At 48.0% G+C, this 15,103-nt stretch overlaps 2 protein-coding genes and 1 long non-coding RNA gene across 7 annotated transcripts in view; 1 reads left to right on the top strand and 2 right to left on the bottom strand.

Moving 5' to 3' along the window:
* Nucleotides 1-2,290: 2,290 nt before the first annotated feature.
* On the bottom strand, nucleotides 2,291-7,429 carry TMEM125 (transmembrane protein 125). 4 transcript variants are annotated; one of them, XM_032446195.1, is made up of 2 exons: nucleotides 7,339-7,429; nucleotides 2,291-5,060 (listed from the first exon to the last, which is right to left on the bottom strand). In XM_032446195.1, exon 2 carries the CDS (start codon nucleotides 4,748-4,750, stop codon nucleotides 4,088-4,090), a length of 663 nt encoding a protein of 220 aa, XP_032302086.1. In that variant the 5' UTR covers nucleotides 4,751-5,060; nucleotides 7,339-7,429; the 3' UTR covers nucleotides 2,291-4,087. The 4 variants fall into 4 exon arrangements, with proteins under 4 accessions (XP_032302086.1, XP_032302085.1, XP_032302087.1 ...); XM_032446194.1 differs by having other exon boundaries at nucleotides 7,335-7,417; XM_032446196.1 differs by lacking the exon at nucleotides 7,339-7,429 and adding an exon at nucleotides 6,025-6,128.
* A 27-nt stretch (nucleotides 7,430-7,456) lies between these two features.
* LOC107317412 overlaps nucleotides 7,457-15,103 on the top strand; it is an 18,712-nt gene continuing 11,065 nt past the window's right edge. Inside the window, exons 1-3 of the long non-coding RNA XR_001556872.2 lie at nucleotides 7,457-7,921; nucleotides 8,063-8,717; nucleotides 12,527-12,795. This is a non-coding gene — a long non-coding RNA (uncharacterized LOC107317412). The remainder of the gene's footprint in view (nucleotides 7,922-8,062; nucleotides 8,718-12,526; nucleotides 12,796-15,103) is intronic.
* Nucleotides 10,849-15,103, bottom strand: part of CFAP57 (cilia and flagella associated protein 57) — a 19,961-nt gene continuing 15,706 nt past the window's right edge. Inside the window, exons 19-22 of one of the 2 annotated variants that reach the window (XM_015870039.2) lie at nucleotides 14,823-14,957; nucleotides 14,596-14,739; nucleotides 11,586-11,712; nucleotides 10,849-11,319 (exon numbers count right to left, since the gene is read on the bottom strand). In XM_015870039.2, coding sequence (XP_015725525.1) covers nucleotides 11,108-11,319; nucleotides 11,586-11,712; nucleotides 14,596-14,739; nucleotides 14,823-14,957 — 618 coding nt within the window. In that variant the 3' untranslated portion in view covers nucleotides 10,849-11,107. Of the gene's footprint in view, nucleotides 11,320-11,585; nucleotides 11,713-14,595; nucleotides 14,740-14,822; nucleotides 14,958-15,103 lie in introns of those variants that run through there. The other variant, XM_032446191.1, reaches the window with a different exon arrangement.

The following is a 15,103-nucleotide window of genomic DNA, read 5'->3' as shown; positions in this document are numbered from 1 at the left end:
ATGGTGGTTTGCTGGGGCTCTCTCCATGGCCCCACATCTGGCCAGTGCCGTGTGGCAGCCTGACCTCTGCATTTGTCTCAGATGGACGATCGTTTTGTCATCAAGCCTTTACTGCTTATTATCCTCACGAGGGAAAGCTCTGTTGGCAGTATTTGCTTCCAGCACCATGTGAGCCTCTGGGGCTGGGTGCTCAGGATTTGGCTTCACAGCTGTCTGCTGGCAGAACAGTCTCTTTCCTGTGCTCTGCTGCTCCTTCCAGCTGTATTAAAACACAGAGATCTTAGGAACCAAGGTATTTGGGCTCTCCAGGTGAAAGGATGAAAAATTAGGAAAGTGGGAGGTCCCATTTGCCAGGCTTCCTCCTCCAGCTCAAGTAATGTGCTCATTATGGCTCTGAGAGACTAGTCCTAGTTAATAGGTGATGGGTGCTTTTCAGCTGCATTTGACTTCAGTCAGAACCTCTCCTCAGCCTTAGGAGGAGGCCTGAAGGGCTGCGGCAGCTTCAGTTCCTGCACACAGGCAGTGATAGCCTGTGCCTCTGACTAAGCTGCTACTGTGGAAACCTTCTCCCTCCACCTCTGGTGACCACTCGTGGCAGCAGCAGGACCTCCAGTCACCTCCCTAGTTTTCTGCTGATGGTGCCATGAGACTGAGGGGCTCTCCGCTCTGCCACAAGTGTGGGACAGGGCAAATAGGAACCACAGGGCCCTCCCTGGAGCCACTGTCCCACTGAGTTTGGCCCTGCTGCAGACCATGCTTGGGTTGGGGTGTGGGTGCTGCCCACACAGGTTGCTCAGGTGCTGCTGTGCTCTTTGTGTCATGAGAGAAGAGACTTGCAGCGTAACTTTTGTTGTGCAAACAAACCTGTAATGTGATCTTGTAAACAATCTTGTACAGCTTGTGCGTTGCTGTGAGATTCCTGCTAATGTTTCTCCAGCATTGCTTCCTGCTGGCTGTCTCCTCTGTTTTCCCTTCTCTTGCAGCAAGACATGCTAGAAAAGCACCTAGAAAGTCTGCATTGGCAGGTGGGCACATGCGCTGCCATGAAACGGCCACCTCTCACGGGACTGACTGCACAGACACCATCGTAGCATTGTGCAACTATTCTAATGGCTGCATTCCTGTCATCTCTGTGGTGAGATGTCACAGCTCACTTCTCACTGTCCCTAAAAGTTTGGGAACCTCCGCCCTGCTCCTCAGGGGAATGCCTTCCTGCAGCCCTGCCACGCGGCTGCCTCCCCACTGCTGACTGCTTCATTATAAACTGTCTTTTCCTTTCCTTCTCTTCCTACTAAGATGTTTACGCAACGCAGTGTATACAAAAGCAAATAACACACCTCAGAGAATGTAAAGCAAAGGGCACTACTGGAGCAGGCATTGCAGGCACTATGCAGAGAGGAAGCTTAGAGCATTTCTCAGACAAGGAACGTGTTGCCTGAAACTACAAAGAGATGGAAACCCCGGTGCCTTGTTTCAGTGGTCAGTCGTTCTCTCTCTTATATGCCTTCTGCTGGACACACTGTTTTACTTTTGGTCTCAGCTGTGCCTCAGGAGATTAAACACACAAGTGCTTCCCAGATTGTTTTACTCAGGGTCTCACTCACCAAGTGGTGAGTTGCTTGTCTACTTTGACCCCATGTGGAAGTCCCCAGTTTAACCTTTAACTGATTTGAGTGGATGCTTTCCTGACATGTGGCTGTGCAGCCCTGGTGCCCACCCCCAGCAGTTCATCTGTGTCAGGGAAAAATGGGAAAAATGCATCTGGACTGCAGAGCTGGGGACACCAGAGGGGCAAAGCAGAAAGGAGGAGCCTCCTTGTACCAGGGTCATCCTGGAAGCTGCCAAAAGCCGAAGGCCAGCAGTTCAGACAGGCGGATGTGAGTAGCAGCAGGTATGCAGGCAGACTGGTTCCAGGCTAGCTGGAGGCAGCAGATGCTACTACCTGGCTCAGGGCTCAGCCCCACTGTAGGTAAAGCAGCTGCTCTGTCAACAAACCGATTGGCACTGTCACATCCAGGTTTTCTGTGCTTCCCAGGAGCTCCTTATATGGGATCATAAAGCCTAAGGGGGACCTGTTGAGGATTGGTCCTAAAGCAGAGGGAGATGCATGAGCATCAGGAGGATGGAGTCATGTACCAGGAGAGAAGTACATGCAGTTGGGTGTGTGGGGACATTGCCACGAGGGCTGATGAGCTGAAACTGCAGCTATTGTGATTCCTGCTCTGAGCAGAGGTCAGCTCTGCATAGCCCTGAGATCTGCTTGGAAGAGAGACCAAAATGAAGCACCATCTTTTGGCACAGCCAAATTCTGCAGCACTTTATTATATATTTCCATTCACAACACAGGAAATGAGAAAGGAACAAAACAGTAACGCTTCTGCAGGAGGTGAGTCAGTGCAGCCCGTCCATCGGGGCAGCCAGACACCCCAGCCTCCCTGCTCAGAGGCGGCCTGTTCTCACATGTTGCTTCCTTGGGCAGGGACAGGGTCCCCAAGCATCCTTTCCTGGCATAGTTCACGTGTGCATGTTTTGAAGGGGTTTTGAAGGGAAGGATTCACATTGGCAGGCAGCATGGAGCTGCGAGCTGGGCATCTGCCATAGGTGCCCAGATGTGCAAAACAGCGGGTGTGCAGGTTGGGAAAGATGGGAGCAATTGCAAAGGTGGGCAGAGCTGGTGCATCTTGACATACCTGCATGTGCACCCACACGGATGTGCAGAGCAACAGCTGTGGGTTACGCAAAACTTCTGACCAGCTGCAGCCCATCCCTCCATATTGCACACAGCATCTTGGGGGTGAGCAGCCCCAAGGTAAAGGACTGCTCTCTGCTACACAAATGCAGAGCATTTAGCACAGAAAGACCTGAGCTTAGTGACACCCTCTTAATTTTTGGGCAGATTAAGGGAAGTGATGCAAAGAGAAGGAAACAGCAGTTTAATAAGATCTACAGATGATACGAAAATGAGATCCTAATTCTCATGGGTAACTTGGAAACCAGTGGGCAAAACAACTGGTTGGGGCAGAGCAGTGCAGATCAGGGGGAGATGGGAGCAGATAGGAAAATGCAGAGAAAGGGAAGTTTTCAGTGGAATAGCATGGCTAGGAAGGTTTGGATCGGTGTCTATGGAAAGTGCAGGAGCAGTGAAATGGTTTGTGGGCCCAGGGAGGGAATGAAAATGTTGAGAGGTAAATTGGCCTCAATTCACAGGAAAGGTTTCTGAGGGTGACCTGCAAGCCTGCCTCTAGGAAAGGCACTCAGTGGTAGGTACCTCATAGAGGCACAGCACCAGAGCTCAGGGTAAGGGACAGAATGGCAGCACTGCTGCACAGCACAGCTGCCATGCCAGCTCCCATCAGGTCTGTGGTGGGAGACCTGGGGTTGGAAAAGCCCCAGTCCTGGGATTTGGGCATCTCAGCAGCACCTCTCTGTCCCAGCAATGGCACCTCTTTGTCCATAGCTTGCAGGGCTGCAGTGCATTGGTGCAATCACCGAGCCTCCCAACACTGAGCCTCCCAACACACAGTGTACAAAGCTGACAGCCCACCACAGCCCTGACAGCAACACCCTCTGCTCATCCCTTTGATAAGGCACAGACAATGGCGAGGCCGCAGCAAAGCAGTATCGGGAAAGACAGCATCACAAAAACAAATGGCATTTCAGACACAGAATCTCCCCCCACAAGAGATTTCTTAGGATTATAGCACTGAAAATTGAAACCCCTTCTACCAGGAGAAGCACGACCCAGGGAATTGCAGGAACCAGACTCTGCAGTCCCCGAGGTGTGGGACAGGCTCACCTTGGCTTTGTGACAGCGGACATGGCCACCAGAGCAGCAGCTGCCACAGGAGGATGTGCTGAGATAAAAGCCAAACGAGGCTCGTAAAGCTCCAGATCACGCCTGTTGAGGAAAACCAAAGTCCCTGCCACACTGTGAGACTGAGGTTCAGCAAACGCCAGTCGTCTTGGAAGAAAACATGAGGCACAACTCCTGTCCTTCCTTAGTGAAAGGCTGGCACAAGGACTGCTGAGGGCTGTATCCAGTGAGCCTCACGCAAGGCTGTCACAGTGCAGATGCAGCAGCCGTGGGTCAGATCAGGTTGGCCATGCTGGAGGTGGGAGGAAGCCGCCTGTTGGCAGCAAGGCGGCCAGAGATGGTGAAGACTCGGATCTCACCGGTCTCCAAGCCGCGCGGAGCAGCCTGGCAGCAGGAGGTGCAGAGTAAGTAGAGCAGCAGGCAGAGCAGCAGAGTGCTGCCGGCAGCCAGCAGGACAACCCCACTGGTGAACATACTGGCCAGTGGCCGCGCCGGGCTGAGCTGCATGTTGGTGGTGGAGAGGATGGTGAGCACCACCCCACAGACCAGCAGCACCAGGGCGCTAAGCAGCAACACCAGGCAGTCGGAAAAGCCCCCGCTCTTCAGGAGCTCTATCTGATGCCGGCTGCGGATGCAGTTCATGTCCTGGATTGCTGAGCTCAGCAGCTGCTTCAGCAGAACCAGCAGGGCCAGGAGGCACAGCGTGGTGCCCACTGCCAGCCGCCATTCCCCAGAGCGGCTGCTCGTGCTGTACAGCAGGATGATGCCCCCGATCCCACAGGCCAGGATCAGTACCACAGCCATCCCGTAGCACAGGATAGACTTCTTGGGGTCCTGGAACCACCAGAGCTCCACATGCTCCTCCAGGATGTTCCTCTGGATGTGGTCAGCATCCGCGGGTGTGCGGGGGGAGCTCAGGTCTGCCAGCTCCGGCATGGCGGGCAGCTGGTGTGGAGGGCACAGTGGGGTGGTGGCACAGAGCAATGTGAACCCTCACAGCAGAGGGAAGGTCAGAGCAGTGGTGGTTGCGAAGGCAGCTGCATTTCTCAAGTGGGGACTCCTCAGTTTTGTTCCTTAGAGTCTGGTGGTGCACCCTTCCATGGCAGAGCCACCTGGAGAGCTATGGTCCATGTGCTGGGGCTGAGCCCACACCCTGAGCAGTGCTGCAGGATATGATGGAGCATTCCCAGAACAGCACCATGCAGGAACATCCAAAGCCGTGTCCTTCCTTTATTGTGTGCTTCATCTGAAAGCCAAGAAGAGAAAACAGCATTAAACAAAGACCCTGCCCCCCTGCACTGAACAATCCCCCACCAGATCCCAGATCTCAGTTCCTCAGGGCTGGCCCACAGACCCCCCTGATGCCCTCTCAAAAGCCCCATGGGCCACACTTGTCTTCCCCCAAGACCTCCCTGTGCCACAAAGAGATGTCAGCTCCAGTTCCTCTCACCAAGCCTTTGCTCAGAGTGAGTCCCCAGCTCCCCAGCCCCACATGCCACACACTGAAGCTACTGGCATGCTGCTGCCCACGGGGCTCTGCTTGCAGCTGGTGCTGGCAGCGGGGCAGGATGGAGCAAAGGCCAGTCCCCTCTGGGATAAAGCCCCATTCACTGCTCCCGCTTCACATGCTCCCTCATCAGCATCAGCCTCTTGTCACCAACTGGCTCTGCTGCCCAGAATGACAGCAGAAGGTGGGGGGATCCAGCCTGAGGCTTAACCCTTCCAGTTCAGTCACTCAGTCCTGTCCCTGCCTCATTAGCAATCCCATCTCACTGCAGAAATGGCACAGTTGTACCTCTGGTGGTCTCAGCACTTCCATGGAAAGAGCCCCAGAAGCAGCCAGGACCTGGCACTGCAGTTCTGCTCTCCTCCCTGCTTTCCCTGCTCCTAATGATCCCTGCATCCTGGGGCACATCCCCTCCCCTGCACCCTGACTCTTTCTGCCTCCCATTAATGCCTCTCTGTGCAGTTTTCTACATCCAGAAACCACTTGCACTTCTCCCACCCGATGTCCCACCCCAGCATGGGCACACGGCTGATATCTGAAGCAGGAAGTGGGCGGAGAAGAGAGTCTGAGCCCCTCAGAGTAGCATACCATGGGCCATTATTAACAGCAGGGGCTGTTTGGAGTGTTACAGGAGCCCAGATCCCTGGCATCATACAGGTGCCAGAGCTGTCACCCTGAGTGAGAGAACAGCCCTGTACCTCACCTGCCCCAAACAGCTCATTTGAAGATCACTGGCCCGTGTCTACCACAGCCCATTTACACAGTACAGGCACCCTGGGTTCATTATGGATCATTGGAGAACATCTGGGACCTCCACACATGGCACAGACCAGGGGCTTTATCTCCCACAGCTCCCAGTGTCTCCAGGGACCTCCTGTGCCACTCCAGGAGGGATGAAGTGCTGTGGGGTGGGGCAGAGGGAGCACAATGGCGGGGTGCCCGGGCCTGCCGCCGCCTGACGGTGTCAGGCTGCCCCTCCTGACTCACTGCCCACAGCAGTGTGAGGTCACCATGGATGTGCCCAGGGCCTGCTGCCAGCTGCCGCCACGTGTGCAGGAAGTCCCTGGCACTGCCGGCCTGCAGGCCTGTGCCGCCATTTCCCTGCGTGGTGGCTCAGCAGGGACAGGCTGGGACACAGTCTCTCTCATCTGGAAGCTGGAACCCAGTTTGCTTTCACAGAGACATCTCACACTGCTGCAGGTCACTCTCAAAGAGGGGCGAGGGGACAACGAGCCCCGCAGCACTTCCCCAGCGCAAAGCTCAGCCCTGTGTGGAGCACAACTTCCTCCTGCTTTCCTTCTTCAGGCACAGGGGTGCCTTATCTCATCCTCACCAGAGAGCGGGTGGGTTCAGCAGATAGCAAATCGGGAGATTAGATCAAGATTTTGGACTAAGGGAACAGAAGGCCTGAAGAAGTGCAAAGTCTGCGGCCTTCTGCTGCTTGGCTGAAGTAGTGCATGCAGTGGAGCTGTGAGGTGAGCAGTACACAGAACCCAGCAGAAACCACAATGAGGGAAAACACCACCTAAAAAATCAAGCTGCAGAACTGTATTCAAGGAAAAAAGGAGAGGACCAGCCCAACTGCACAGCGCTTTCTGATAGAAAGCCACATTCCAGAAAACAAACCCTGACAGATCATGTCATTCCCCACTGCTGTCTGGCAGGTGGAGGAAGAGCAGGAAAACACTGGGAACTCAGGAAAAAAAACAAAAGATTAGGAAATGTGAGTATCTTTCCTTTTATTTTTTCCTACTCTGGCATTGAGATTTGTCATCAACAAGTTTCTGAGCACTCCTGGCTACAGTTGTGAGACACGCCTTTCCAACCAGGGGGAACAGTATGACCACTTATTTATTTGCTTATAGACTTTATATGTCTGGCTGATATCTGGTAGATGATCGCAGACTGTAAATTAACACATTCGTTTCAGAGTCACACAAAGCTCAGCTGCTGTAATATTCCTGACTCCCCTCCTCCCCCACAGCCCAGGGTATCCTATGAGACACTGCTCACCCACAACATTCAGGGAAGCCCGGTGGTGGGACGGATTCCTGCAGTGCTTCCAGCTTTGGGAAGGGTTTGCTGCAGCTGTGTGGGTGACGTGAGCATCACAGAGATGGAAGAAGTCTGTCAAACTTCTCTATAAAATGAACAGTAACACATACAGCGATTCACTTTAGTGATCCTGATGAGAGCCAACAGAGCCTCACATCTCAAACAGACACAAACCACCTCCTTCCCCCATTTCTCTTGTCCATCATGGTTTATTTTCTTTATGGCAGCTCTGGCCATAAGCTGTTTGGGATGGACTGTCTCCTGCCCTGTGCCTCATGTTACCCCCTTCCCCACCCCACAGAAACCAGAAGCATATATATTTTCTTCTTTTATTTTCATGCATTTTTTTTCCAATTCCCTATAGGGTCCAAGAGAAAGAAACTCATGTATGTTGTTTTATGTCCAAGTTACAGCCAGTGCACCAAGCTGAAGCTCTGAATGCTGTGGTGCTCAAAGCCCCATCTATGCTCTCAGGTTAATGGACACCAGACCCAGAAACGAGCATCCCACCCACCATCATTGGAGAAGCCTTGGCAAGGCCAGAGGTGATGGCAGACCAGCCCTTTCTTTCTCCAAGTCTGGGGACTCTGGAGATGAGAGTGGTGGAGAGCCTGTGATAACAGAAATTGAGGTAGCTTTGTGATGTCCTGTTAGAATGATTTGCTCTCCCCCTCCTCTCCACGTAGGTAACAGGACCTGATGTTCCAACCCTTCAGAGCTGTCTTGATTTCTCATTGCCAAGGGAAGTCTGGGAGACCTCAGTGAGCAAGGAGCTCCGTGCCTGAGTGCCGGGAGGAGGTGTTGTGGAGGCAGAAGGTAGATCTGTTTGGAAGCACTTGCAAAACAGCCCCCAGATTTGCTGACAGCCACTGCTAAAGTATGACCCTTCCCACACAGCGCTCCAGAACAGGGCCCTGCTCGGTAAGCCAGGCTCACTCACCTGCAGCTGACACGTTGCGTGCACCACTCCTCTCTCCTGCCTGGCAGCACTGATGTTTTCAAGCTTTTCTTCTGCTGGTTCAAACTAGCAAAGAGATCTCAAGGGGAAAATCCCTTCCCTTCCTCTGGCACCTGCCAAGACTCAGGTGCTCCTGCCTGTCCCTTCCTGGTGTGGCACCAGCGTCAGCACCTGCGACAGGCTGTGAGCCCTCACCCCGGCCCAGCAGGTGCATTCCCCAGCAGGGAGGTGGCTCAGCAAACCTGCTGCTGGCCTGGCCAGGCTCCAGAGGCACAGCTCCTTCCTCCCGCCTCCCCGAGCACCACTCCGCACTGCCTCGCTCCTGCAAGGTGGCTCATTGCCTCCCAGCTGCAAGCAAAGGGATGGAGGAGAAGCTCCAAGAGGTAAGTGAGGAAGACTGCAGATACATGGGTAGCAATAGGTAAGATGTGACTTACTATTTGGTACTGTGTGGCCAGAAGATCTCCTGGGAGATGAAGGAAGGAGAAAATGGTTCTGAACAGCATCCCTTGCCTGAATAATGGAACGGGCTCAATTATTGTCACTTGTGATTTTTTAGCAGGCCATGACATAAGAAGCTTACGATACGGTAACACGATAGGTACCAATCAGAAGTTTGTCATGTGAAATCTCAAATCTTATGAAATGTAATCTATCCAATAATTGGTGTCATAAAACAGATGGAATGTAGTGGATATCCCCATGCAAATGCTCTCAGACAATGACCTCATCTGTACCCAGAAAAGCCCGTCCTCTTGGTGGTTTGGTTATCAAACACATCATCCAAGAAAAAACCTCATTCAGCTCTCAGGATGGCCATGCATTTTCTAAAAACGTGGCCTGTAACATTGCAAAAGCATGAGAAGCTCATTATCTCCTTTAGAGAGGTGATAAAGAGAAACAGACAATACAGACCATGTGAGGATGGAAGTAGAAAACACCAGGAAATACATTCATTTATTGATTTTCCCCAGGGAGCCTCTGATAAACCCACATTGTGCTGTGCCTGACTTTCAACATTCCCCCTTACAAACGGCAATTTAGCACATCCTACCCACCACAATCAAGCTCTAAATCCTCTTGAACCCAGTCTGCCAGCTGTCTATCTGGCAGGCTTCATACTGTCCTTAAAATGACATCTTTCTAATGAGAGTGATACGCTATTGTACTTTTAAGCATATTAATCACAACTTAGAAATCATTCTTCACCTGCATATGCTTCTTCCTCTTATGAGGTTCTTCTTTTTCAGAAAGATTGATTCAATTTCCCTAAACCACAGCTATTAAAGCAGTGGCTTCTACCACTCAATTTATTCTGACAAAATGAGGGGAAAATTACACCACATGGGAGTCAAGCAAATTAAAATGGGTGTGTTCTGAAAATTTAAGAGGGAACTGGTTTCTAAAATATTTGCTAATTACGTTAATTACAACCTCTTTCTGTACAGGAAGTATCAAGATGACTATGGGGACTGGGGGCGGTAGAAAGGGTGTTAAGTTAGCACATTCATAGACCAATTCCATCATAACTTGCTCCTGTCAAACTTCCGCTTCATGCAGGTTAAAGCTGCAAAATGAGACAAGCGGGGCTAAAGAAACTTTATTCCACATTTGAGGACAAAGCATGCAAATAAAGCATCCTGGGTCCTGGGAGCTCACAGAACCATCTGTTTTACCGTAGTGGAAAAGAGTCTAGTATCTCTAGAGGTTATGTGTTATCCAGCCTTGACACCATGATCTTCAGTGTAATATAATAATTACTATTTAGAAAGCGCTTGTTGCTTCTCTACAATTCAAGATAGGAAACAGCAACATACTGGCTATTATAACACCATATAGTTCTCATTCTCACTTAGTAGCTACAGACTTTTAATACATGTGCAGTATTCCTCAGTGAGGCAAATATATATACTCTGAGACCCCAAAATGACAACCTTTCTTTTTTCCCTGATTATCAGAGAAAGGAGTCCTTGTTGTTTTTCTATACTTACATATTTTGAAAAATGACAATTTAGGACAATTTCACTTCAAACTTGAACTAAAGTGACTGCAGGTGTTGGAAAAAAAAAAAGCAAAGATGAATTTATTTAATTTATAAATGAGTTATGACATAAGATTCAGACTTTATTGCAGATTTTGGAGTCTTGCTGAAATGACTGCAGTGGAACAACACCTCTCTTGAAATGAGGCAGGGGTTTGAGCACAGCTCTGGCTTGGAATGCTTGACCACCAGCCATAGATTGCTTTCACAGGGTAACTGACTTTTGGTCAGTGACCAGATACTCCTTGGAATAGCAGTGACATCTCTCTTGAGTACAGGCAGCCCTTTGTATGGATATAGGCGAGCCAGTTCTGGAAAAGTGAAGGATGACATTGTTTTTACAGTACAATGACACCGAATTAGAATTCTAGCAGACAAGATTTACAGAGTTGACTAGCAATTCTGAACCAGGACACATGATTTTGTCAGGAGAGGGGTGTGTAACTGCCCAAGCATGAAGGCACAAAGATCAGTCTTGCTCTAACACAAATATATTTATTTTTTTCTCTTGGCTCCCCGGCAGCAGAAAGACTTCAGAACACGCGTTCTTAACTGAGAGGACAGTACTCATGGAAAGGGCAGGAAAGAAAGAAGTAGGAAAGGCTGGTGTCTTGTGTTCTGAGCAGTGAGTGCTACAGGAATTCTTCTAGTGAGAGTGGAAGTCTAATCTATGCTGATGGATTTCTGAGTTTGCCAGGAGAATATAATAACATAAGGTGTCCTTGAACCAGGTCAGTTTTGATGTGTCTTGTGGCTTCTTTCCAGACTCAGCTTAGGAAGCATTCCGTGGAACAGAGGCTGAGCTTCCAGGCCTTGCCCCTTCTCTTGAATTTGGTCTCGTAGATGTTGGATTTCAAGCAGTTGCATTTCTATGATTTTCTCATTTTCCTTCTGCTCATTCAACCTTAGCACAGCTGGGCTTGGCAGCACTTCAATGGAGGGAGCTGGAAGATAAAATCAGAGAGGACAGAGTAAAGGTCTAGCTCACAATTCTTTGGAATAAGCAAAGAAAGATGTCTTTCAGGACTGAAGGAGTACAGCTAAGCAGTAATACTTTGCAGTGTTCACCAGAACATTACAATGTTATAGGTATTGTCAGGCAGAGAAACTGGAACAATACAGAGATAATAACAGAATTGTTCACTAAGGTCAAAGAGGGCTGCTGCAATGAACTCTGACAGTATGCAGACGCACATGAAGTATTACTCACCCGTGTCTTGAATTGCTTGCTTCTTCTTGGTTAATTTTAGTGCTGACTGGAGGTCATGAACCTGGGCATGAGCCACTGTCAGTTCTTGTCGCAAGTCATTAATTTCCTTAATCAGACTCACATTTTCCTGCAAAACCAATATACTCTATGAGGAAAAGCACAGGTATTATCTGGCTCAGCAACATGACCTTGGGAAGAAAACTGGGCAGCGTAAAATCAGTATAACAAGCAGACGATACTATATGCTTGTGGAGCTAGAGTGATCAGCACTTTACATATTTCAGATAAGGCTATAGTAGATCTGAAATAAAACGTGGCAGAATTTTAATCACATAAACTCGAGAAACCAATATTTGTTTTGCTCTTCTGACTGCAGCTGTATTCTGGGATATCATCGTCACTGCAGTTCCACAGAGAAGCTCGAGTCGTGCTCTGGGATTGACCCAATTAACTCAGAATTAAGATGTAGAATTCCCATTTCTCCCTTCAGTCCTACATTTTACTCTTGCAAAGACAGTGCAATATGTGGAGGCAGACTGTGGAATGTGTTATGGTTTGAACTTGGGCAGCAGCAGTTTTCTTGTGCAGGGTTGTGTTGGACAGTAAATGCAGGATGAGTAGGTGAGTTTATGCAGCCTGATCTGAAGCCATAATATTTTTTAGATTCTGACTTGTTTAATTCAAGTCTTTAAATGCAGATGAAATTTAACTCCTATGTATTTACTGCACAAATTGATGCTGCTGTTGGGTGCTAAAAAGGCTGGTGGTTAACATTCTTCTGAAGAGGCAAGCTACCCAGACAGATTTAGCTTTTAATTCAATCTTTGTGTTTTAACTGGAAGCTTGCACCGTGTCGAAATGATCACGCACTGGATTAAAATAACTGCTCATTGCAAAACTCTCTGTCATAAGATGCTGCAGCAAAGTAAAAATTGTTTCAGGAAAGGGACTGATCAAGTGCATGGAGGATGAGATCACCAGAAACAACTGCATATGATGTTTGGACACAACCTGCAGCCTAGTGAGTCCCTGCAGTGCTGACTGTCAGAGACAGGGATGATGCACGATGGAAAAGATGATCCTACAAACGCTTCAGTTCAAGCAGTGTTACTTCAAGATTTCTCAGCATGTCTGTTCTATGTATCCATGAGATCAAAGAAGTCATTACAAATACAGGAGATTGGAGGGAAAACTAACAGTCCAACAACAGGTAACTGTCAATTGGTAAGACCAATTAAAATTATCTTGGCAGTTCTAATCATCTGTTGCAGCAGTTATTAATGGAATGTACCTATGAACAGTCACTCAAAGAGGAATGCACAGCTCTGAAAATGTAAGTATGACTGAGGAATAATAGAAATACAGAGCTAGAAGGCCATCAAAATGTCATTTATTTGTTCAAAGCAAGCTCTGACAAAAGTTTGTCCAAACTAGTTTTAAAAGTCTCCTGTGATGGACTGGAAGACCATGATAATTCCTCCTGGCTGTAAAGTCTCATTAATCTACTAGACTTCAGAGAACTGGTTTTTCTTTGAAGAAACCAGGCTGGTTAGAACCTTTGATATCTTCATCTTCCAGATGTTTTATTAATTTAGTTTTAATCATCATTTCATGTTAGGCTTGCTGGTCCAAGACATTGAGTATTATCATTATAAGCACCATCTGTCACCCTATTCCAGCAAGAAAATTCTTTGGGTTCTTTTCTGAAGCCATCCTGTTTTGTGCCAAAAGGAAACATCAGATTCACAGGAGTGAAAAATAAAATAAAATAAAATAAAATAAAGCCAAGGAAGAAGACTGCTGCTGCATGGGCCTGAAGAGGCACTATGGATAAATAACAATATACAGATGACTTAGGACTAAGGTCTAGAGATCCTGAGGAAGCGTAATAAGGTAACAATGAAGAAAAGTGAGGGAAAAGGAAATGCTGACTCTGCAGAAGGAGGCCATGGTAAGAAGTGACTGTGAAAGTGCAGTCCTCCCAGGATGTTTGCTGTGGGGCTCCATATCCTCTCATTTCCAGATGAAAACAAACTGGATCTTTGGCCTCAGCCGTCGTAAGTTTATCTTGCTTTGTGAGGAACAAGGATTCTGAGCAAGAGATTGGTATTGGTACGAATAGGCAAAATAATTGCATGTTTCTGAGCTTCCTTTGAAAATCTGGATGAGAACAGCTGAAAGCCCTTCTGAATTCAAACCAGTAGGAATGGACCATTGTGACTAAATAAAGTCAATATTTTTTCTCTCTCCAAAATTACTTCCTAAACTACGCCACAAAGTAGGCGCAGCTTGGTTCTGAGGCAGAAATTGACAATAGCAATACTGTTTGAGATAAAGTAAGCCCATTCATTACTTACAAAGAATTCAAGTAGCAGAGATACCCTATGTAGTGAAAATGCTAAGTCATGGCCTGAAACAGGTGATTGAGCACCTGATAGAAGGCTGGGCCAACTCAGGGGAGCTCAGGTGCATGCAATGCACCTAAGTAACCAGAAAGGATAAAGCTAGGATCTACTCCTTACTAGCTCTCATTTAAGGGTTGACAGTGGAGGTGAAGGTATCTCTCTGGAGATCCCTGCCTACTGGAGGCCTTCCAAAAGTAAGCAATTTTTCTTCCTTTGTATCTGTGTCTGTTGTGTTTGGGCTTGTTCTTGTTTGCTGCAGCCTAGGATTGTGCCACCCTACTACTATTGCTGTACTTTCTATCACGTTACATCATTATGCCCTTTCTCCTTTGAAAATGGGAAGTGGCAGACAAACAAAAATATCTGCAAAACAGCAGCAGTTTCTAGTACTGGAGATCTTGCTCTTTCTGTCCCAAGAGTTGTAGGGAATTAGTAACTTAATGAATGTTATCCTCAAATAGAAACACTTGAAAGCGCTAATAGTTTCTGGCAAGGAAGCAAACCAAAGCTGTTTTAAAGATATAAGAATTAGTAGCAATACAGTGATTGAAGTCTCTTGTGCAACTCCTTCCTTCTTCCCTATAACAAAAAGAAAGTGTTGTTACCTGCATGATGCGCATGTAAGCAGCTTGGTGCGTTTCCTGATCCTTCGCCAGCCTCTTTTTTAGAGCTGCTAAATTCCTCTCAAGATATTCTCGTTGTCTTACGTACTCCTGCTGCAAATCAGTGTCTATTTCTTCCATCTCTACCTGAGAGGGCACAAAGTTTTGCCTCAGTAAATACACTATCATAGATATCCTTCTGCAAGGAAAAGGCAAAATCTCTAACTCACCGTTTCCAATTGCTGCACATACTTGGTGTAGAGCTCACGGATCCCAGCCTTCAGTTTTTTATAATCCTGAATGAAGCCCACGCAATTGTGAAGATCCATTTTAAATCGTTTGATGAGAGTTTCCATGTTTTGCTTCTGTAATAGTAATACAGATACATTCCTACTTGGCTCACAGTAGGTTCTGACATGTACAGTCTTCTAGAAAATCTAGCAGAAAAGGTGAAAGCTAAATATATACTTACATTTAGTTTTTTAAAAAATGCCTTATTAAAAATGTCTGC

Source organism: Coturnix japonica, chromosome 8 (assembly GCF_001577835.2).
Source record: "Coturnix japonica isolate 7356 chromosome 8, Coturnix japonica 2.1, whole genome shotgun sequence".
NCBI lineage: Eukaryota > Metazoa > Chordata > Aves > Galliformes > Phasianidae > Coturnix > Coturnix japonica.
This window is presented reverse-complemented; position numbering and strand designations above follow the sequence as displayed.

Excerpts from the sequence above, each read along its gene's own strand:
- TMEM125 (XM_032446195.1), bottom strand. The coding sequence starts at position 4,750 with ATGCCGGAGCTGGCAGACCTGAGCTCCCCCCGCACACCCGCGGATGCT.